We start from the raw sequence: 23,641 nt of genomic DNA on the forward strand, positions 1-23,641 counted from the left end.
TGAACAGAACTAATTATTTGAATACATGATATTGACAAAAGCGAGAGGAATTATATTGCATTTAAACTAAATGAGAATTATAATGAAGTTATTGGTAGAGATTTTATATTTGTTTTGAAAATTTCTGCATTATTATCCTTCTTTATCTTCACTATTAAATTCAGTCTTAAAAGAATTATAAATGAATTCAATTGTATATATAAAGAGGAAAATATTACAAAAATTTTTAGAATCGAATATAAAGTCTCTACCCATAACTCCATTATAATTCTCATAAATATTTTCATAAGATTTTGTAGTATCTACTATAAGCTGTTATTCTAGAGTTAAATAATAAATACGTAAATAACAAGAATTGAATAATTTAATTGATTTTTTCAGTACCGTATTATTAAGCTCTTAACTTTTCATTAAATAAGTTTAACTTTTTTTGGGTATGTCTTATCAAATTAAATTTTATATAGTTTTCATTAACTTCCTTAATGTGACGACGACATTAGGGACATCTATTTCTGTCATATTTTTTCTATTCGTTTATATAAAATGAAACAAACAAAAAAAAAATACTCGTTAACTAATTTTCCTTATGGTTGTTTTTATTATTTTACAGGCTTAACAATGTGTTACCAAAGACTTTCCGTAAATAATAACAATCACAATCATTTGGATTCGAAACCAACACATCTGCCACCGCTACACTATCCGCACGGGCATAGATGGAACGAACCGTACTTTGATTTGACAATGCCGAAAAACATAACATCGCTTGTTGGCAAGTCCGCATATTTGGGATGCCGGGTTAAACATTTGGGCAACAAAACGGTACGTATGCAGGATTGTTTGTAATGTTGAGTTTGTTGATTTTTTGCTTGTTTATATTTGTTTGAGCATATATGGGCGTAACACATGTTTGCTCATATGTGGGCATGTTTACGTGGGCGTTGGATGTGTACAAAAAACGTGAGCTACAAAATTGCCAGTTTCCAACTGTGTACTTTTCTATTTGAAGATAAACGAATAAAATGGAATTACAAAGACACAAATGAATGTTTGATGAAAAATCAAATATTTTAGCATAAATACGTATAAAACAAACATTTATTAATATTTCCTTCTAAACCATTTACATGTTAGAATATAATTCTTTTTTTCAATTCCCTAGAAATGTAGTACTAATAAAGCATCATTTCTTATGGGAAAACAATAAAGTGAAAACATGCAACAGCAGTGCTTCGGGAGCGCTGTTGTTAACTTAACAGTTTGCAAAATGTTAGTTAACAGTAGCAATTAATTATTTTGATTTTTACAGTGGAAGATGTTATTTAAAAAAATGTAGTTTTATTTATTTTACTTTACTTTATTTTTAAAAACGAAGTTTTTTGGAACAGTAGTGAACTACAACAACAAAAATTTTTTTTTTTATATAATTTTAATTAATCGAATTTTTGGCTGATAATACAGCTGTTTCGAGTATTGCCACAAGTATTCACAACCGAGTATTCACAACCAAGTGCATTGTTGTTATTGTTATGTTCTGATTATCGCTAATTTGACGAAGGATTTTAATAGTCAACTAATGACTATTTGACTAATAGTTGACTTCTGATGACATCAAATTTTGAAGTGGAAAATTTTATTAGCAGTTCACGAAAGAAAACTGTACAGTACCGAATATAGTGCACTGTTTTTTATTCGTGATAAAAAAACCTTTAGAAACAGAAATTTTTAGTGTTTGTGTTTATGAAAATAGTACAAAATACAATTTCTTTTCAATACATTCTATAACTGAATCTTAATAAATGCACATAAAATTATATATTTTAAGAGAAAACATATAAAATATATGCATTACAAATGCTCACAACACTTTTCTAACACAAAGAAAATATTTTTAAAACAATTAGTTTTACGAATCGTTTAATATACTAAAACAATTAAATAAATTAATTAAATATTTTATTCATGTTTTTTCATTAATTATAAAAAATATTTTATTAATCATGCACCGTAAAAAGTTCACTACGCTCATTACAGAGTCGCTACACAAGATCACTACGTTTATCAGAAGATCATTTTAAATGTGAAAGTACAAATTATATTCACAAAATATTGGTCTCGTCCGTGCGACTCATGGAGTAACATTAACATGACATTCTCAGTATTACATTCCTAGATTATGTTTTATATATAAGAAAGAATATATAAATCATGCTACAAATAGAATAGTTTTGAAATTTAACAATTAAAAATAAAAGTATAATTAATTATTTAAATTATTCTATAGTTTCTTTATGATTTCGTTTTAATATAAACACAACAAGTGAATTTGTTAGTAAAACTTTTATAGCAAAATAACAAAAGTCCAGAAAAATTAGCGAACATAAAAAGTCAAGTGCGGCTTTATGTCAGTTAGTTAAGGAGCGCTGACTTTGAGCATCAAATTTGGCAGGACACGAGTTCGATTCCTGGTACTTGCAGTCACAAAAAAATTATTTACGAATGACTGATGATAGGTATTTGGCAATACTCGAAACATCTGTATGATCTGCCAAAAATTTAATTAATTAAAATAATATAAAATGAATTTTTGTTGTTGTAGTTCCATTTTTTTCGAAAAACCTCTCAAATTAAATTATATATTAAGTCTTAATATTTACTAAAGTCATGTTTATGCCATCAATTTTGCTAAATAAATTCATACTTGTATCAATGGTCAATCTTACGATTTTGAAATTTACGTTTAATGTTTCATTTATCATATACTATAAATATATTATTTTCTCCTTACCACTGTAATCCAAAAATTGAGGGTAATATTTTTGTAGATATTCCAGTGAAATCTATGAAATTGAAAAGCTGTTAACAATGTCAATCGTCATTGCCTTTTGAAATTGTTTAATTTTTGTTTTTCATATCATTTGTTGTTGTTGTTTTTGTTGTTGTTGTGATTGTGATTGTTTCTATGCAATTTCACAAATTCAAAAATATTTGTCACGTTATTTCCGTATTTACACGTTAAACATTTTGAAATCCCTCTGCCAACAACTGAATTTGCCTGTGTGTGCAATTTATGTGAAAATATGACTCGACTTTTGCTTTTCCATATAACAAATGAATCCATATATGCTCATGTGTGGGAATGTATCTGTACTCATTGATATTTGTTTAAGTACAAAAACACAGATACACGGGCTTTGTGGACGTGTACTGGTAATATTCAGAATCCCAGAACACCAAAGCGCAGAGCATTTTACAATTACTTTGCGTTGAAATTCAATTTTCATAATAAAATTCTAATTTTTTTCTTTTTGTTTTGTGAATTCTGTATTTTTTGCTGATGTCTCCTGTGTAAGCAAAGCATTTAGTTTTATCTCGAAATTTTAGAGCCTTTTGGGTAAAATAATTCCTTTTGTTTTGCTCCTATTGCTGTTATTACTTATTGCATTTATGTATTTTGTTTGTTTTTATATAAATGGATTCCATCTTAAAATGTTCGCAAATTTAATTCTCAATAGAGAGCCTTTTATTTCTGTGCTTTACTGTTTAATTTGTTGTTAGCAGAATTGACAGACAATTTAATAGAAATTTGAATTTTTCAGATCCTCATATTACAGTAATGCAATATTTTAGGTTTTCAATTTATTTCAGTAAAATATGAATTATTTTAGATATTCTGTTTTATGAGATACATTTCAAAATTTTAATAAAAATTGAAAATTCTTATTCATATTAAATAGTTTTATTAAATTTTTTTTCTCCTTCAAGAATTTTTTATTCGAAAACAAATATTAGTTTGATTTTCAAAGAGAATTTATTGACTGAAAGCTTTTGAATAGAGAACACTATTTATTAGAAATTTTATGAAATTTAATTTAAAAAATAAAACTTATTTTTATTATAAAAATGTATAGATAAAATAAAAATATTAAATTACATATGTTGGATATATCATAAATAATATAAATATTTTAATTATGGCTTTAGTAATGGCTTTAATATTTTTACAACTTTCATCAAGTTTGTGTATTTATTGTTATTATCGAAATAGTACGCCCCACTATATACAGCAATTTCAAAGGATAATTTTTATCAAACCCAGTTGATACAACGGATCATTACGTTTTTAACATACATAGAGCAAGTACAGAGAATGTATTTAGAGATTTCAATATTCATTTCACAAAAGCTTCACACACTATAGTCTAATAGGCCTATTTTGTGGTAATAGGCCTATAGCCTATTATAGTCTAATAGGCCTATTACCTCAGTTACAATAGTGTGTCAATAGTCCAGGGAGAATTTTTCTTCCATCTCTACTAAAATAAACATCCATTTTAAACTATTCTAGATGTAGATTTTATTCTATAATATTTTATGTTATTCTATTCTATATAGAATAATATAATAGACTGTAGTATTATAGACTATATTCTATAAAAGACTATAATATAGGACATCCTAAATTGTTTTTTAGCCTGTCTATGATGTTAATAGTTTATTCAGTTTTTGTTTTTTCTTTGACTTAGAAATCTTTCCAGTTATAAAGTGTGTTCCATTACGCTTTCTTCTGTAACAATACAGAATGGTACAGATCCAAAGACTGGTTTCTAGTTTAACGAGTCTATCAGCACTTTAATTGCGATCGTGTCATTCATGTTCCAGGACACACCTCAAGAACATATGATCAGTTTATCACAATTTATTAAGAAAAGATAAGCAGTTGTCCAGCATATCTGAATACATTTTGAAATAATTTGTGGACATTGAGACCGTTTGACTTCGAAACATTATGTTAATTGTCAGTCTAATAATTCAGTAATTTAAGGTTAAATCTGTTATTTAAGAAATTTCTAGTTCACATACTTTTAAAGTATTTTCTGTGCTTTTTAATTAATGATTACTGGATACACTCCCTGACATCACTCACTTTCAACAAGCGCTCCCACATATAAAAATTAATTAAAATCCTTCGAAGTATAACTTGTCAATTTCAATGCGTCTCCTAATTCTGTCTGCGACAAAAGTGCGCAAATAATAAATTTGATTAATGACAAAATTATCCTTCGCCTTACTTGCAAACAAGTGCTTCGTTAATAATTGGGCTATTTTAAAAATAATGAGGCTTGTGTAAAATGAGGCTTTAAGCCTTATTAGGCTTTTTGTCTTATTTTCCTTAATGACAAAATAATACCTCGAATTGATTTTTCTATCAACTCCCCGCCGCAAAAGACGAAGTTTGATACTATGAAAAATTAGCTTACGAAGCATTGTGAATATATAAGAATCTATAAGAAATTCATCAAATAAATTTTTAAAAAGACTTGTAGCCAGAAATGTAGTATTGGAAGTAGATTAAAAACAGCTGAATGTATTCACATAATTAAAATAACATTTTCCCTTATATAAAATAAGAGAAAAAAATTATTTCAAAAAAAGAATATCCAAATTGTAGAATTCTTTTTTAAATAAAAAGTTAGTCCTTTTGATTTATTATGATAAATTTGAATAAACAAAAAACCTTTTGACATATTCAAATGCACGAAAATCATGAAAGGCGTAAAAATTAAGAAAATATTTACTGACCTTTAATTCTTAAAATTAATATTTATGCTTAGTGAGTAATTTTAGGACTAAAAATCTTATAAAAGTGAAAACTTGGCACTTAGAGCATTTATTTATCTTTGTGCCTGCCTGGATTTTGTGTTTATTTCTTTAATGAAAAATCTAAACTTTTCGCACACCTTTTTTGCCAATCAGCTCAGCCCAATAGTTTTGCTTTTGCAGACTTTATAATCAAACAATTCTCGTTCTTATGGAACTGTTAGCAAATAAAATTAAAGAAATTTACACAAGTTTTGTAAACAATAACAAAACTGAAAACATTTTCAAAACTTTACCCTCTTTTTGTTTAATTCGAATGACAGGTCTTCTTTGAGAATTAATTTCACACCCACAATTTCTTCGCTCCTTCAATTTTTTTCTTCAAATATTTTATTAGCTCGGCACCATGTACCATGTAACCTTTTCATATTCAAAAGATGTTATAAAAACTTACGAATTACAAAGGATATTCTTGAATACTTTTTATTTGTTATGTTTTCAGATAATAATTTTTTTCTTTTCTGTTTTCCAATTTGCAAGAAAATCACGAATAATTTAATGCCACTGAGCTCAAGCGATAATCCTGCATGGTGAAAGTAGTGAAAGTAATTTCACCGAACTTTGAAAAGTAAAAAGTATACCTTTTAGTTTACCTCGAATTACTGAAATACATAAAAAGGATTTTGGGACTTGCGTTTCATATTAAAAGAAAGCCTGTGTGTGCATGCAAATATGCATTATCCTTTTTTTGTTTAATGAAACTTTAGGTGCTGTGTTAACTTTTCTTTTCAATAATGTAAATATTCAAATTTATTAGAGATTCTTATAAAAGTGAATTCAATAGTTATTACTTTTTTTTGTATGTAGTTTAGGTGCTTCCAATCTCTTCACGTTGCAATAATGCAATCCTCTGAACAGTATAAATAATTTTATAAAACCACATTGGAAGCTTAATAAGATTTGCGAATCTAACTCAGTTATACATAACGATTGATTACAGATTTCGTATAGAGAGTGCGGCTGTAAACTATCACCAATTTAACAGAGTAATAATGAGTTCTTATACTTATAAATTTAAACAAATTCAGATTAATACATATACTTGATATACTTGATCATGATCCCCGATATGGCATAAAATTTTATGAACTCGGGAAAAAATTTTGTGATTTTTTTTCTATGAGATATGGACCCATGGGGTTTTGAGAATTGGCATTGTAGACACATTTTCAAATGGCTATATCTCAAGTTGTATAAATAGTAAGAACTTGAAATTTTCTGCGTTTTAAAGATAATTGATTAAACTTTTAAAAAATTGTTTAAGCAATTAAAATTGTTTATGCTTAAGTACAAATATTAAACGGTAAATTTCAAAAAAAAATTTTCTCAAAACATGTACCCAAAATTTTCATTTTTTATATTTTATTTAGATTTAGTTTTAAATTTTACTGCGAAGTAAAAATTTTCAGGAACCCATTATTTTTTGAAATTTATTAATATTTTTTTTTCTCCTGCAAAAGACATCAAGCACATGTGTACTACATTTCCATTGAATGAATTTTCAAAGAATATGCTACAAATATTCTTGTATAATAATTTTGATTTCGATTAGTCATAAAATTCTACATAATACCCAAAAATTTCAGAACGATATTGTCCTTAGAAGTACTTTTAAACATTATTTTATCCTTAACATCACATCAAACACATACACACGATTTTTCAGTAAAAAAAAAAAAGAGGAATATGTCACACAATTTTTTCTTCTTTACTTTTTATTCAGATTGATCAATAAAGACCTGTATATTGCTTTATTATCAGGAAAAATTAATATATATACATAAATAGAGGTACAGTAATTGCCCTCTATATATATTTATATCATAAGCACTGCAACATATACATATATATTTTCTAACACTTAAAAATGATCAATTAAAATATTATTCACGCCAACTAGCATAAAAAGTTCCTGGATGTTAATTATTCAGCTGCTTAATAATTACTTCAAAATAATTACTGACCCAAAAACTGTACATATCTCAAGTCTGCAATTGCAGTAATAGTTGTACTCAACCATTATATAAATAACCGTAATTAGAAAAACAAATCCTACAGCTTACACCTATCAAGTGCATAGAAAACACAAAAAGTTCACATTCTATTAGCAACTGCAGGGATGTTAAAAATTTCGACAATTTAAGCTGCAACCCTTTTTGCAACCGAATTCTTGTTGGTTTTGCTTAAAAATCGCTGCCACTTAATATTAACATTTCAACACTTGATGATGCTACCATCCAGCACATAAACGCACATTGCATTTCCACACTATAATGCAGCTGTTACAGCTTCAACGTCCGTATTTCACTTCTCGGATTGATGTGAATTAGGTGCAATTTTTCTTACATTCAAAGCATAAACTGCGAAGTTCGCATTTCTGTTGCCACTTCTCTAGTGCACGTGCTGCACTTTTTGAACACTTAAGATAAAGGGTCAGGAGTAAAACAACTGCAAATATATATGGTAGAGGCATGTGCCAAGAGTAAGGAGTCAGCTTGTATTTTGTCTGCAAGTTGTTTGCTTCCAAATGCTGCATAAAATTTATGATGTGACATAAAGTATACATTAACCTTAAGCCAACTGCATGATTCCAGCTGCAAATTGTAAAACATTTACCAAACTCCAAACTGCAGTTTACTGCATTTACTGTTCGTGACTTACTTCTTACTTACTTCATGGTTTATGGAGTTTAAAGTTTACTTGGTCATACATAAATTCAAGACAAACTGAAATCTAAAATTTTGGCAACGCAAAAAAAAATATATATAAGTTTTCAGTAAGATGTCAATTATTGTTTACAATGATAATGTCACCTACCCACAGTAGGTATTACTAAGACGGAGGAATATTATATTCGACATTCTGTGCACATATAAATATATCCGCATATGTGGGTAAGGTATGAAATATAAATGATTATTTAACAGCTTTTGTGAAACGTATTGTGTAGCAAATTATTTATTCTTTTCCATAGAAAAACTTTTAGTAAGTTTTGTTCATCTCTGGATTATTAATAAGTTTTATTTTTTGTTGGAAAAAACATGAATTAAACAGATGAAGTCTTGTGTTCAGTTTTTCTACTCCATACACAACATTCTTAATTATGTTACTTTATTAATGAAACAGGAAAACTTTATCTCATTAAAGTATTATAACAACACTTTAAGTTTGTATTCATATACCACACATATATTCTTAGTTTCGTATTATTTAAATAAAAAATACTTCGTATGTATGCATTACGAAATCTGGCTTGGTAAATAAATTAACTCAATTTTTTCTCTAATTTCCTCCCCCAATTTCCATTCTTTAGATGTTTCTGAAAACTACTACCGAATTCATCATGTCACGATTTTCCTAAATTTGAAAAGTCGTAAGAATTTGTGAAATTACTTGAAGATATCCTTTAATGAGAACTGCTAAACCAATGCTCTAGGTACTATTTTTGTAGCTCTTTATGTCAAATGTTTAATAAGAAAGAATGGAATGATAAGGGCCTTCCGCCACGACAATATGCTCAGAGTTTCAGAACGCACACTCTTAACACTTAATTCATCTAATCAAAAATTATATTTATTTTAGAACTTAACAGTTAATATATGAATAATATATGAATCATATATTATAATATTATTTATAATACATAAACCAAGTATATAGCTATAGCAGTGATATCCAAACCAGTAGAAAGTATTTGAACGAAAATATCAAATCTTCTCATCCTAATACTGGTCAATGTCTTTAAAACTCCTTCTAAGAGGACTGTACAGTGAGATTTGTAGAACGCAATTATTTTTTATTGTAAAATCTTCACTGGGATTTGGTTTATATGATTAACATCAAATAAATTTGAAAAATCGAGTTTTTGTTCAAACATTCATGTCACATATTTGAGGAAAAGCTCTTTTTGGATTATAAATTATGTACTTATGGTAGTTTTTACTAACTTTCGATATCTGTTCGATTCAGTTAACTCTGATAATATCTTTAAGACCAAATATATGGAAACTCAATCATTTCAGAACAAGGATATCCAATGTAATTTAAATTTATTAACTAATGTTGAAACTTAAACCTTTAAAGAGTATACTAGAAGAAAAGACTATATTCTATACTCTTTACTCCTATACTATACTCTAAAAACTACTCAAATCAGTTTTGATCTAAAATTTTGTTCATTTTGAGCTCGAAAATTTAAGAATATATTGAAATCCGAATTCCTATGTGTGAATAATTGAAAGGCACCGAAGTAGCAATATTATAACTTAATTGTGACGTTATAGACACTTGAAATACACCAGAACTCAGTTAATCCATTATCTCAGATAGTTCAAAATATGTAGACGTTGTAAATTCATGCTCTCTATCTAAATGTAGAAGCTTCTCAGGTGTACTGCAGAAGTTATGGGATCCAGGAACGACAAAATTACGCATATTCTCTGATTAAATAAAACCTCAAAATGAATGATGAGTGATAAATGTTAATTTTCCTTATTAATAGTAGTATTTTAACAGACCCGTAGGATCCAAGAAATTTGATCAAATAGAACGACTGCAAGGACAGCCTAATATAATGAAAAAAGGATTTTCACATTCTTACGAATTATTTGATAGGACTTCTAAACTCAAATATCTCTTTTAGTCAATATATATTTGTAGAAAAAAACCCACTTGATAAAGCTGTTTTTTTTTTAATTGCTGCTCTTTGGTCACAAAACACTAGAAAAGCTCAAAAGTCTACGACTTAACGACTGTATTTTCACATACTTTAGTTAAATAAAATAAAATTCATAGGTGAAAACAGTTAATTTTTTGTATTAACAGTGGTTTTTAATAGATCTGTAAGATCTAAAAGAATTAATCAAATTAATCGACTACCAGAATAGCCTAATCCAATGAAGAATATTACATTACAACGAATTGTTTGACAGAACTTGTGAACACACATATCGCTTATAGTCAATATATTTCCATTAAAAATCATACGTGATAAACCTGATTTTTTTGAACACTATAAAAGCTCAAAAGTCCACAACTTCTTTACAATAATGTTTTCAGTCTGTGTTTTTTTCTCAAAATGTTGAGATAAACGAGTTCATGATCGAAAATCGACTTAAATTTGAATAAGTTTAACAAATCTTAAAATCGTTTCTTCTCTAATAGCAGATTGCTGTATTTTATTCAGTTTCTAAAAATATGCACTGGAAAAATACTATTTCCGTCAATTTATGAACCAGAATTTATTCATTTGTTTAAGTCCTAATATATCTGACCAGAACAAAAGTCAGCTATGTTATAGTAAAGTGTTTTTCATCTTCCTAATAAATCCAAAAATTCCTAACAAACTAAGTATATGATAGGCAATATATTGTTATAAATATCAGAAAGAAATCATTCTAAAATACCATTCATAATGACCTCTCCAACTACAAATTCATAATCATTACTAATTTCGTTCATAGTCATTGCACCACGGTTCTCCTAAGACAACCCTCGGTCTATTCCATATAAAAATAAATGAAGGAAGTAACAAATTTAAATTTTTATTTTCTTTGATGTAGTTTCTGAAAGTAACAAAATTACATTTTCATTTCGATTACAAACGAAAACTTTGCAATTTTTCTTAAGTATTCGGGCGTTTGTTGGCCACAATGTAAACGTAAGTTAACGCTGACAGGACTCACTACAATAAAGAACATGTAACAAACTATGAAGTGGCGAAATGATGGTCGTTTGTTTCAGTAAATTATGTGGAAGTCTGTATTTTAGGTCAAGAGACCGGAGCGCCAAAACGAACTCAATGAAACAACAGCAAAAACACAAAAGCATACTTTACGGCGCTTTTAAAAAGCAACATTATATCCACTCATGTCATTTAACTGCTGGTTAAAGTCGTTATTTACAATTCCACATGAGTGTGGCTAAGTGTCTGCGTGAGTCTGTGTGTGTCTGTGTGTGTCTGTGTTCATTTAAATGTTTATATTCATTTTACCAAATGAGCAATTCAGTTCATTTACGGATTAAAAAAGATGCACATTCACGTATATTGTATTAAAAAGCAATATTTATGGCTATAAATGCAAACAGAAATATTCGCGTAATTAATGAATGCTTATTTGGATGAATTTATTATGAGCTGAAGCAACTAAGATCGTTGAGTGCTGAGATAAACGCTTTAATGGTTTTGCACATTTTTAATTTGGTATTAAATATAATATTTATAAATTAAAATTTCATAATTGCATTTTATTAAGTAAACAAGTAGCTGAAGTAAGCAGTTAGGTGAGCAGCATGTTTACCAATTAAAATAACTACTTCAATAGTTAGGTGTGCATGGTATGAGATAAACACTAAAGATAGCTAGTCACTAATGCAAGACCGCGCTGCAGTAATTCATTATACTACATAATTAATTCAGAAAATTCTATATTTCCATTTTGTTGTATATTTTATCTGCAAAATTTATGCATTTCACAAAATGGTTATGTCAGTGCACTTGCAACTACAACAATCCTGCAAGTACAACAATAATATACTGTGAATAGTCTAAATGCATAAGTTAACTCCCCTGCACCACAAAGCGCCCGGAGATACCGCGTACTCTTGCATTTAAAGAAACAACATGAAATTAGTGCCTTGCAGTTAGTATAATTAATCAGTTATTTCAATTGCGCATACATCTACGAAGAACCCGAGTAAGTGGCGGTTAGTGCGCAGTTGTACGTCAAGGTACTTAATTACAGGATACCCTGCAGCAGCTTAACTGTGCCCTTCTGCTTGAAAGTAATTAATTAAAATTTTTAAGGTGAAATAAGTAAGAGAGTGCACTGAAGAATTGCTTTTTTACTAGTAGAAAGTTATAAAAAATTAAATAAAATATTTTGAATTTAAATGCAGCTTGTCTCTCACTTTCAAGAACAATTGCTGCAGAAAATACAAACCTGGAATATAGAAAAACTTAATAATTTAAACAAATAATATAAATATATATAAACGGTTGTGGGAAGTCTGTAAATATATATTTTGATATCATATTAAAAACATGAGAGATAGAATTTATTTTGAATTTGATGCAAACTCAAGCTTGTATCCTGTTATAGGCAATATGCTTACTAAATATTTAAAACTAGAAATAAAATCATTCTATAAATCAAAGTTTCCGTAAGTGATACTCAAATATGCACTTATTCAGAGCCCAGTTATAGCCTAACTCAGAGTGCTACAGAGAGTCTTTATAATTGGCGGCGTCTACTAATCCGTTCTTTTGTTTTTACCAGATGGTTGGTTAGTTGCAGTGGCAGCTCATTCGATAACTTTCATGTACCTGAAATAACAATTATCCGCCGTTTTGCTACCACATTCCTCACAAGAACCCTAGGATAGAAGAGTAGTGATTGAATCGATCCCCCCGAATTTAGGTAATTTAATAGGTCTTTCTTCTTCACCGATGAACAGTTTAATAAACCATCAAAGAAGTATTTTCTTATGAACCTATACCTTCTAGACAACAAAACCGGGCATTCATAGAGAAAATGTATTATGGTTTCTTTTTCCTGCGAGTTTTCACAACATCCAGATAATAACTTAACTAATTACAATAGAAAATTCTGTTGATATTGTTACTTATGGTACTTTCGAAAATTATTGTCATAAATCAAAAAGATAATTTTGGAAAAAATGCATATATATAAAAAATCTTAGTACTCTCAAAAATAAGAGTGCTCACATATATGTGATGTTTATGATAAAAGTACTATATAGACACAATTTTCCGAAATCGGACCGCTGTATGTTTTTCTGGGAATTTGAGTATGAAAAATACATTACATACATTACCCAACTAGTTTTATAGTCTTTTCATTCCAGTCATTGATCGTTAAAGTCATGGTCTTACTGCAGTAATCAGGAGAGAATTAAAAACTTATATGGAAGACTTCACAACTGTGATTTTGAACATAGCGTTTATAGGGAGTGAGCATGAAAGTAGCTATTCAAACACAATCTAACAGGTATAATATAAGGTATTCGAATGGCTTATATGCTATGATGGATGCTAAATCATTTAATACAGTACTAAGTTGAATAACGTTAATAAGCGGGTCTTGAAACTCGATAAATTTACTTCGGGCATTTGCTAGTAGATAATTGTCAATGAATATGAGTGATTAGGGTATAGGATGAAGTTTAAAAACTGATTGCCGCAGACGTTCGTAGCTAAGACAATTGCGGTAGTAGATACGCTTAAATAGACGGATTTTTTTCATTTAAATGGAACTAACTAATCAACTATTTTCATTCCAGAGTTTATGTAAAGCTAATATGTGCTAAGCAATTTAAAACATTTAATTATTATAGTGACTGTTGTATTTGAAATTTTAATTTTCATTTGATTTATCTCTGACTAACCTGTCTCAGAGCAAGTTATTACACAGAGTATTATTACATGTTAAAAAAACGAGCTTATGCTATATTCAGGCAATAGTACTTAACTCGACAAATTTGTTGCAATTTATCATACAAAAACCATACAAAAGTAAAATAAAAATGGTTCGATAAGTGTAAGTGTAAGTATTTTTTACGAGGGAATTTAAGGTTTGCAGCGGTTTCTCAGACTATTTCTTATAAAGTGAGATTAGATTTAATTTTATTATCTTCAAGTTTTTGAAAGATATAATATAACTGATTTTATGAAATATCTCAGTATCTCAGTCATAAATCTTGTACTAATAATGTTTCATTATTGAATAATTTTTAATAATTTTTTTTTAAAAAGTGTAATTAGAATATATTTTCTATTTACTTATCAAAAAAAGTTTATATTACCAAATTTAATACCAAGTCTATTATTCAAAACAAAAATTATTTAGAAAATTTTATTCTAATTAATATATGTACACAATCTCACGCCATTATGTACACAATTTAAATTGAAATATTATTTCGGTAATATTTCGTAAATTCTGATAATTCATATTCTCCATACATCATGTACGGTCCATCAATGTCATAGCAATTTTCCAATTAAGTGCAGTTCAAACTCATTTGAAATTCATTTGTATGCATGGCGTCGCCAATTCCATTACTGAGTGGTCAAATTTTTATTTTTATTTTTATTACAACTTTTGCTATTATTTTTGTTGTCATTGCTGCTGTTGCTTCCGTTGTTCCTCCGCTACTGACGCAGTTACTCCAATTCATTGATAGTTAAATTTAAGCGTAACTATGTTTAAATTAAAATTTCAACTTGTTTACATTTTAATCCGTACTAGGTCGCCTGGATACGACATCGTGACCTGCATATATTAACAGTCGGCACATACACCTATACAACGGATCAAAGGTTTCAAACTTCATACCATCGTGATATCGATGAGTGGACACTGCAAATTAAATGGGCACAACAGCGGGATGCCGGCGTATATGAGTGTCAAATATCAACTCAACCTGTGCGGAGCTATTCAGTTAATTTAAATATTGTGGGTAAGTGCAAGCAAAATGTATTTAACCATAAAATAAATTTTGGTATTTTATTACGTTTTATTACGTATTTTTATGAAAATGTATATCAAGCAGGGGATATAAATTTTCAGTTGGTTTTGAATATTAAATTTTATATGCCATATATTTGATAATTCAGCAATTTATTTGAACTGGAAAATTCGACACATTAACTAATGTGTTTGAAATATATTATACAAAAATATTCTGTGTTATTTATATTATATAGGTTACTTAGCCTCTTTATAAGCAGACAATATAAAAATCAAGTGAATGTCTCTGAATGAAAACATTTTTGCAGTCACCCAGACGTATGAGTAACTTTCATTTTTAGGTTAATGATGCCACATTCATAAAAATTATGCAAATGTAATGAATGCACTTTTATGCGCATTCACCAACAACAAAAAGCAGTGAAATATGTAAATGAAATAACAACTGCACCAACTGCAACAACTGCAGAAACGCCTCTGCCGACTGCACAACGGCGTTTACTGCACAACTTAATTTCAAAAATTTCGCCCAGCACACTTTCCTAGTGCACTGCAGAAAGCACTTTCGTAAATTACCAACATAGTAACGCCCTACATTGTGCTATGTTTTAGCAGTTTTTTTTTTCGTTGCTCATTTTTATTGTAGTTTTTTACAGTGTAATTTATTCGCACTTAGTACACGCGGCGGCAACATCAGAGTGATTTTAAGTCAACTTCAGTTAACGTCTTACCACTTTGACAAGTTGCCACTAGAATGGCAAGAAGCAAGAAGCAAAAAGCAGCAGCACATCTGTGTAGCGCCACAAACATAGAAAGCAAAAAGTCAGCATCCAAAGTATCTTAAAAAAGCGACGCTTGATGAAGTTGAAATGTTAAGAACGCCATATAACCAAAGGAAAAAATGCAATGAATTTAGTGCATATGAACAAAAATTAAACACCCAGAAACAATTTCATAAGCCCCGACAATGTAGTAGAAATCCTTTTGATAAAAAAAATCAGGAGAAAAAGGAAGAAAGAAGTGTGACAGCTGTGTAATATTCAACCATTTACAGTTTTTGGATGTAAGTGGAGTGCTGTTGCATATGTTAAACATTGCAGCCGGGTGGCAGGATACTTGTCATTAAAATGTAACTGCAAGCGTATGTAGCAAACAGGGTGTGCGCTCTATAACATTTCACCACCACCAGCAGTTTTTATTGGAATAATAAAAATTTGAACAGCAATTTACACCTTTATTTCGAAGTAGTAAAAAATATTATTTAGTTTTTTAAGAGAAAACTTCTGTTTGAGTACTGTAAACTATAACTAGTTCTAAGTAAACTAAAGTACACATACTGCTAATGAAATAATATGGGGTTAATGTCACATGCTTTTTTATTTTGTGCTTCATATAATATATAATTTGAGGTTTCTCAAATATTTTTAAACATTTCTGGTATCAAAAATTAAAACTAACAAAGTAACAAACATAGACTGGCATATAGGATAAAGATAGGAGTCTCCATATACAATAAAATTATAATTTAGAAGCAAATTCTAAAGCAAATTCTAAATTTCCTGAAATATTGTAAATGTCCCGCGGTACATTCGAAGTGCTGATGTACACCCTAAACCTACCGCTTCAACACCACAATAGTTGCTATAAACAATAAGGAACAAACGAAAGCTAATTCTAAGCGGCCCCAGAGAGATTTATACGATGTTTATATGCTATGTTTCTAAACAAATTCCCGCGGTACACTCGAAACGGCGATTTACACCAAGAACCTACCACAGTAGCTGTAAACAAAAACAACAAACGAAAGTCAATTCTAAGCGGCCCCAGAGACACTTATACGAAGAAGCTAGCAAGTGTCTAAATACCTTAGGACCACTCAGACGAATTTATTTAAATGAAAGTAATAACTTTAATATACATTATAATGTACTTACTTTTATGTTTTCATTAAAAGAAAACAAAAAAAACTATTAATTTTATTATCCCTTCAATGGGACAATGTCTCATTCAACTTAACCACAACTTGTACTTGGAATTAGTCAAAAGACTGTGCTTTTGTTACTATGCTGTATATTAGTCCAGTGCATTTCAGGAACATCATAGTAATCGTTTTTTCTTCAACTTTTAACTAAACCAACTCCCGCATTTAGTATTGTTACGTATCTCACCATAGAGATATATGCGGTTACACGACTTATGAAAATTACAAAGTGTTATTACAAAAATACAAAAAAAAAATAATTGAGTTCAGGTAAGTGCCGCACTTTACATGAAATTTATAGACATGGTCCTATCACATTCAGAAATGAATAAAGTAATTGATAATACCTGATCATCCTTCACTCTCCAGTACATTTACTGAATTTAGGATCTTGCTTCATTAAGTACTGTTATCAGGGTTATCAGGATCAGACAATGACAGGGCAAGTGTTACGCGTAAATTCTATCACCGTCTCGCATTAGCCAGAAAATATATATCCATTCTCTTCTTTCTTTATCACATGTCATCCGTAGCAGTAGTGCAATTGACAACATTTTTATCAGTTGGTACTGAAAATAGTTTATGCTGAAAATATCGTTACTAAAACCAAAATATGATTCAAAATCCAGAAAAATTGTGATTTCAACACAATATGATTCAACTACAAAATGACTCATGATTTATATCTAAAATAACTTATTATGACAAATAACATTAGTTTACAATTATTTGAGAAGTATTACGAATCACGAAACACACAGGTTATACCAAGAAGCACCATCTTCGGTTTTTTCTTTGGGGGTATTTTACATCATTGATTTATTTCAAAAAGCAAAATTTTATCTCAATTTTATACAAATTATTTTATTTAAAATTTATTTAAATTGCATTAATTTAATTTTAATTTAAAAATTTTTGTAAATTATTAGTTATTTATATATTTATTATTTATATTTTTATATTATTTATTTTTATATTACATATTTATTTTTATATTATTTATATTCATATTTTTAATTTAAATTTTTGTTTCTCAGATATCATCGATAGTGAGAAGAACGACTTATTGCAACAATTTTACAATGACGACTCATTTTACATTAGTTCCGATCGTATCTATCAATCCAACGACGATGAATTTGCAGGCATGTTTGGACCGATACAAACAGTTGCTGGTTTGTACCACAAGTTTTTAAATTTATCGAAGACTAATAAATGCTGGAAATGTCTAGAACTATCTAACAAATTACGAGCAAAGCTTTCAAAAAATTGCTTGCTTAAAGCTTGAATCCTTTATTAAAATGTAAAAATGTAAGGATAAAAAAGTATATACATCATCCTTAATACCCTTACGAACCCCTGTAATACATGATTTTAGTCTGTGTGAATCTAACACTTGCTTGCTCTGGGAATGTTTTAACATTTACGTACTAACTCTTTCTACTCCTGCTCTATTTAACCGCACTTACCCCACTAACAAATATTAAGCGTTTTCTATGACATACGCAGTTCATGTTACTGAAAACTTTATACATTCATTTCCCATTCAAGTATTTACTTTTAACAAGAGACTCCCACAATAAGATTTGAATTCTCTCTCCTCACACCACTCCGTAAAGCGGCCTTCTAGGTTTACATACATGGCATCGCAACTTTTGTTTAATTTGTAATTAAACTGCGAGCAGAGCTTCAGTATTCTGCCAGATTCAGTATCTAGCTTTGAGTGCCTCTACTGCGCTACTTAGAAACTAAGTTTCGCTTTATTAATAAAGTTGCAAAGTTTCCAATGACAATTACGGCGACTGTTAAGAATCTGTTGGAGATATTTCAGAAGCATAAGCTTTAAGTTCCTTTCAACAAGTTTTAATGCAAAGAGTTTTCAATTATAATTCAGTTTTAATAATTTTCTTGAAAAGTGTTAGGGAAATCAATGAAATCTGTATCGTTGTAATTGTGAACTCTTCAAAGGAGTTCTTAATTAAAACTTTATTTAGCAATTTTATATGTTATTTTAAATTAAGTTATTTAAACTTAAATCTGAAAACAATTTCAATAATATTTTATTTGAATATCATTTAGCATTTGAAGCTGAAATTAGCTCGCATTAAGTGATATTAATGCAGTTCATGAGTTTTTCTCATTATTAACTAATTAAGTTTGTAGTGTTAATTAATACATAAAGAGTTTTTTTATTATAAACTTTTGTTATTATGAGTTATATATTAATCATATATGAATATGAATTTATTTTATACTACTTACAACTGAAACCATGTTAAACTAATAATAAACTAATAGACATTTCATTTCAACTTCCCAATAATTTCCCTAAAAATAGTAAGTCCCGCATATTTAAAAAAAAGTCACTTTATAAAAACTTTTGATAAAACCTATCTTCAATTTATATTAGCCCAGTTCCATTTAATAGAAAAGCAGTTTTTAAAACAAAACAATCTCCGGTCACAGTATATTTCTCCAAGTATATATTGGGGTTCATACTAATAATGAGCCTACAGTTGTCTATTCCGCTTTACAGATATGAAAGAAATAAGGCGCAGTTTAAAATGAATCACGAGAAATTTTTTCTGATGGTTTTACACTGTAAGTCAAAAAGTTGAGTTGAGTTAAAAATCATAAAAAGCGACCATTCATTGCCTAATTATTTTAAAGATTGGGTTTTCAAACATTCTATCCGACTACAATTGGATCATTCATATCATTAAAAAATCTTATTTAACGATGAAACTTATTTAATTTCAAATACCGAACTGACCAATCGTATAACCTGCTAGTAATTTCAACTGTGTCTTACTGAAAAGGTTTAAGACGTAAAAATAGTTACGCCTTTCGGTGTTTATTCGAAGCTTAACTATCGACCATCTAATTACATAAGAATATAAAAGTAAAAAAAACTCCATAACTGACTCGATTTAGCAGATAGTCTGGGATCAGCTTAAAATCATGGCTTATAATCAAAAGCCATCTCTTATATCCAATATTTAAGATAGACTCCAAAACCATTCTGCTACAATAACTTGCCACTATATCTAACATTATAAATTATATTTGCCATTAAGAAAAGTTATCGTTTATATATTATAACTCATTACAATTGTATTGAGTTTCTATTTTATCATAACCTGTACATGATATTAGCCCACATATATGTTAATTTAGAAGTTTAGAAGTGTTTTAACACACTTTGTTCTACAGAGTTACTATATATAGCTCTACGGAAATTTTCTGGACGCGCTCCAATCATTTTCATTGAGCCTGGTTTCAAAAATATTTTGGAAGTTGTTTTACAGTCGTGCGTATCAAACATATCGGGGGTAGATCAAGGATGTTCAAACAATATTCGGCATCGTCACATAAAGCTTGTATGAACCAAAAATGGTTAAAAAAGCAGATTCCACACTTTATTTCAACCACACAATAGTTTTTGAATTCCCCAGACACAAATCCGATGGACTATTTCATCCGGGTCATTTTAGAGAGCACGGTGCATCCACTTTTAGCGTAATGTGGATGCGCTGAAGAAAGCCTTTGTTCAGGAATAGATCAAAATACCGGATGGTCACATTTGTGAAACAAGCAACTCATTGTTTTAACGGTTTGAAGATTGTAGTCAAGAAAAACAGTGGCCACAACGAACTAGTGTGAATGATTTTAGAAATGTACGTTATTTCCAGAAGTTTTGATAATTTTAATCAATAATAAATGACTTCACACAAAAAAGATATAGTTGCTTGAATAGGTCGCACTTAAATCGCTCAACCCTGTATTACAATCCAGTTGTGTACTCTTTACCGGCATTATTGATGCTCAATGATGTCGATAAATATTTTAATCTATCTGAAGACTTTTTCTAAAAATATCTGCTAGATGTTTCGTGGACGCCATCTGCAAGCATCCATTTAATGTTTCAATGGACTCTATATGTGAGCATCAGCTAGATGTTTCGATGGACTTCATCTGCAAACATCACCAGCTTGTTTCAATGTTCGTTTTCTTTGATAAGAACCAAAAACTAGAGATATGTGTGTGCATTAAAAGTTGCATAGATAAATAAATTACCTGATAATTAGATGTACAGATAGTCAACTCTATAACTCTATAATTATGTTAAGAGTTGTCATACTGATTAAGATTATTAGATTAATTTTTATGTGTGACAACATCTTATTCGAGTTACAGGTTGCGAATGTTAACAGAGGGAATATATAAAAGAAAGTATTACATATATTCTTTTAGTTCTTATATATATCAGTTGGGTTTAAGCTTAAGATTAAAAATAAGATAGTAGAGTAATTACATTTTATATAAATTTAAAATTCTTGTTTTTATATCAAATTTCATACTCAAATTATTGTCACAAAAAGGAAATAAATTATAAAGAAAATAGTTAACAACATGGGATAAAAGTTATATTTTCATATTTTCTATTATACTTTTATTATTATATATATTATAGTTAAAATTAATTGTAAAATATCAAAGAGTATTTTTCGTTTTACCACAACGACCACTAACATCCAACTGACTCGATAAACAATTTCCAAAATTTTCATAAATTATCTCAAATATTTCAACAAATTATAATTGCAAAGGATTAACACTGTTAAAAAAAAAAGTATATTTGATATACAAATTATGTAAACCATTACACTTTATAAAATTTTTTTTTTTTTAATTCACTGAACTTACCAGTGGGAACTACTGCCGAACATTAAAATCATAAATAATAAACTCGTTGGTAATTATTTTAATGTAGTCAAATGTTACAAACTGGACTAGTGTAATTAGATGTTAATTAGTCACTGGATAAACACAAAAGTGACAGAGTGGATCCAATTAAAAATATTAAATGCAGAACACAACTGCGGAGCGTATGCATTATCGTCCTGGGCGAAACTGAACAATTGCAGGAGTGGCTGCGAAATTATCAACAAATTATGGGTTAAAAATTGCATATTCGAGTTTTTATGCAACTGCATGTATCTCAGGGCTATAGTTAAAAAAAAAACTTTGCTCAGTAACAACATACAACCTCACCGGATATTAACACTCTTCCTCCATATACGCTTTTTAAGTGAATTAGAAACCAGTCGCGCCTTAAATTCCTTTTTGCAATGCGCTACTCTCGTAACAATGGCGTGAATGTCAAAGATAAATGCAAATGCAAATTATTTACTAAATTTATAAAATTTACAAAATATTTTAAAATATTTGGGTCAACACAATAACCACTCACCAGGACAAAAATTAAACACACAAAAAGTAGTTACTCTGGGTTCTACTTATACTATGGATTGTTCCAACGCTTGAAGCAATTTTATTTTCACAAATCTTTTACTTTTACTTTTACTATTTACTTATTTTTTATTTTTATTTTTATTTTTATTTCTATTTTCATTTTCATTATTTTCATTGAGAATAGTTTACAGAAATTAAAAAACTGAAATGCGTACAGTTTTTGGCGCTAATGTTGCCACTTAAACTTTGCAGATAACCGAAAACCCGTAATGGCAAAAAATCTGAAACGTACGTGTATTTCATGGAAACCGACTCGAAATCCCTTCGCTTCAGATTCAGTTTAATTGCCGCAAACTTTTTACATACAAACTTTTAAATGACAACACAAAAAAACACAAAAAAATACAAAAAAATACAAAAAAATATAGAAAAATATTACAAAAATATGTATTAAGAACAATGAAAACATGCCCTTCATATTTATTTAGTTTTGGACAATTGCTTGGATATGGAAAAAGTGTGGGATAATGAGATTTTAATGGCTTCGTGCTGTCATTTGGTTCCGTTTAACTTTTTCCCAATTTTTTTTCTAAACTTTTTCGAATTTTTTATCGAATGATAATTTGAAATTTCTGCATTTCATTAAGTTTGGTGTAGAATATTTAATTGAAAACATATTTTATAAATGAGCATATTTCTGAGGTCGACAGAACAAGCATCCAACATGGGTTTGCCAACATATTGCAAATAATTTAAATTTTTTGTATTGAGCAAATTTTATGAGAAAGTTTCGTTGTGATATTTTTTGTGAAAATCATTAGTTTGAAATATTTATATATTTTCATAGATTTTATTTGGATATTTTATGTCACAGAAACATTTGCATTAATCATTACAGTTCAGTAGAGTTTACAGGTTGCGAATGGTTTATTTTTGAATTTAAAAATTCTTTTATTTTCTATTATTTTGTATACAGATTTTCATAAAAATATTACAGAAAATGCTAATTTTAGCATGCACTTAGAAAAAGAAATAAAATAGGTTCTGGATAATCTACGAAGAGGTAACCACAAGAGATATATATCCATGAAAAAAATGCTTTAGAAACACTGGATATCTTACGCAGAGAATAACTGCGGCTATAAGAGATATGTATCCTTGAAAGCAAATACTACAGAAAATCCAGCTTAGGATATCCTACGGAGAGAATAATTGCGATCAGAAGAGATGTATATGCTTAAAAACGCAAAAA

General features: G+C 29.0%; 1 protein-coding gene across 1 annotated transcript in view; it reads left to right on the top strand.

Moving 5' to 3' along the window:
- The first annotated feature begins 600 nt into the window (after nt 1-600).
- The window catches only part of LOC119669394 (zwei Ig domain protein zig-8), a 37,563-nt gene continuing 14,522 nt past the window's right edge, over nt 601-23,641 (top strand). The window contains exons 1-3 of the mRNA XM_038079269.1: nt 601-822; nt 14,931-15,141; nt 18,171-18,308. Coding sequence (XP_037935197.1) covers nt 619-822; nt 14,931-15,141; nt 18,171-18,308 — 553 coding nt within the window. The 5' untranslated portion in view covers nt 601-618. The remainder of the gene's footprint in view (nt 823-14,930; nt 15,142-18,170; nt 18,309-23,641) is intronic.

Source organism: Teleopsis dalmanni, chromosome 1 (assembly GCF_002237135.1).
Source record: "Teleopsis dalmanni isolate 2A chromosome 1, ASM223713v2, whole genome shotgun sequence".
In the NCBI taxonomy this organism is placed as follows: Eukaryota; Metazoa; Arthropoda; class Insecta; order Diptera; family Diopsidae; genus Teleopsis; species Teleopsis dalmanni.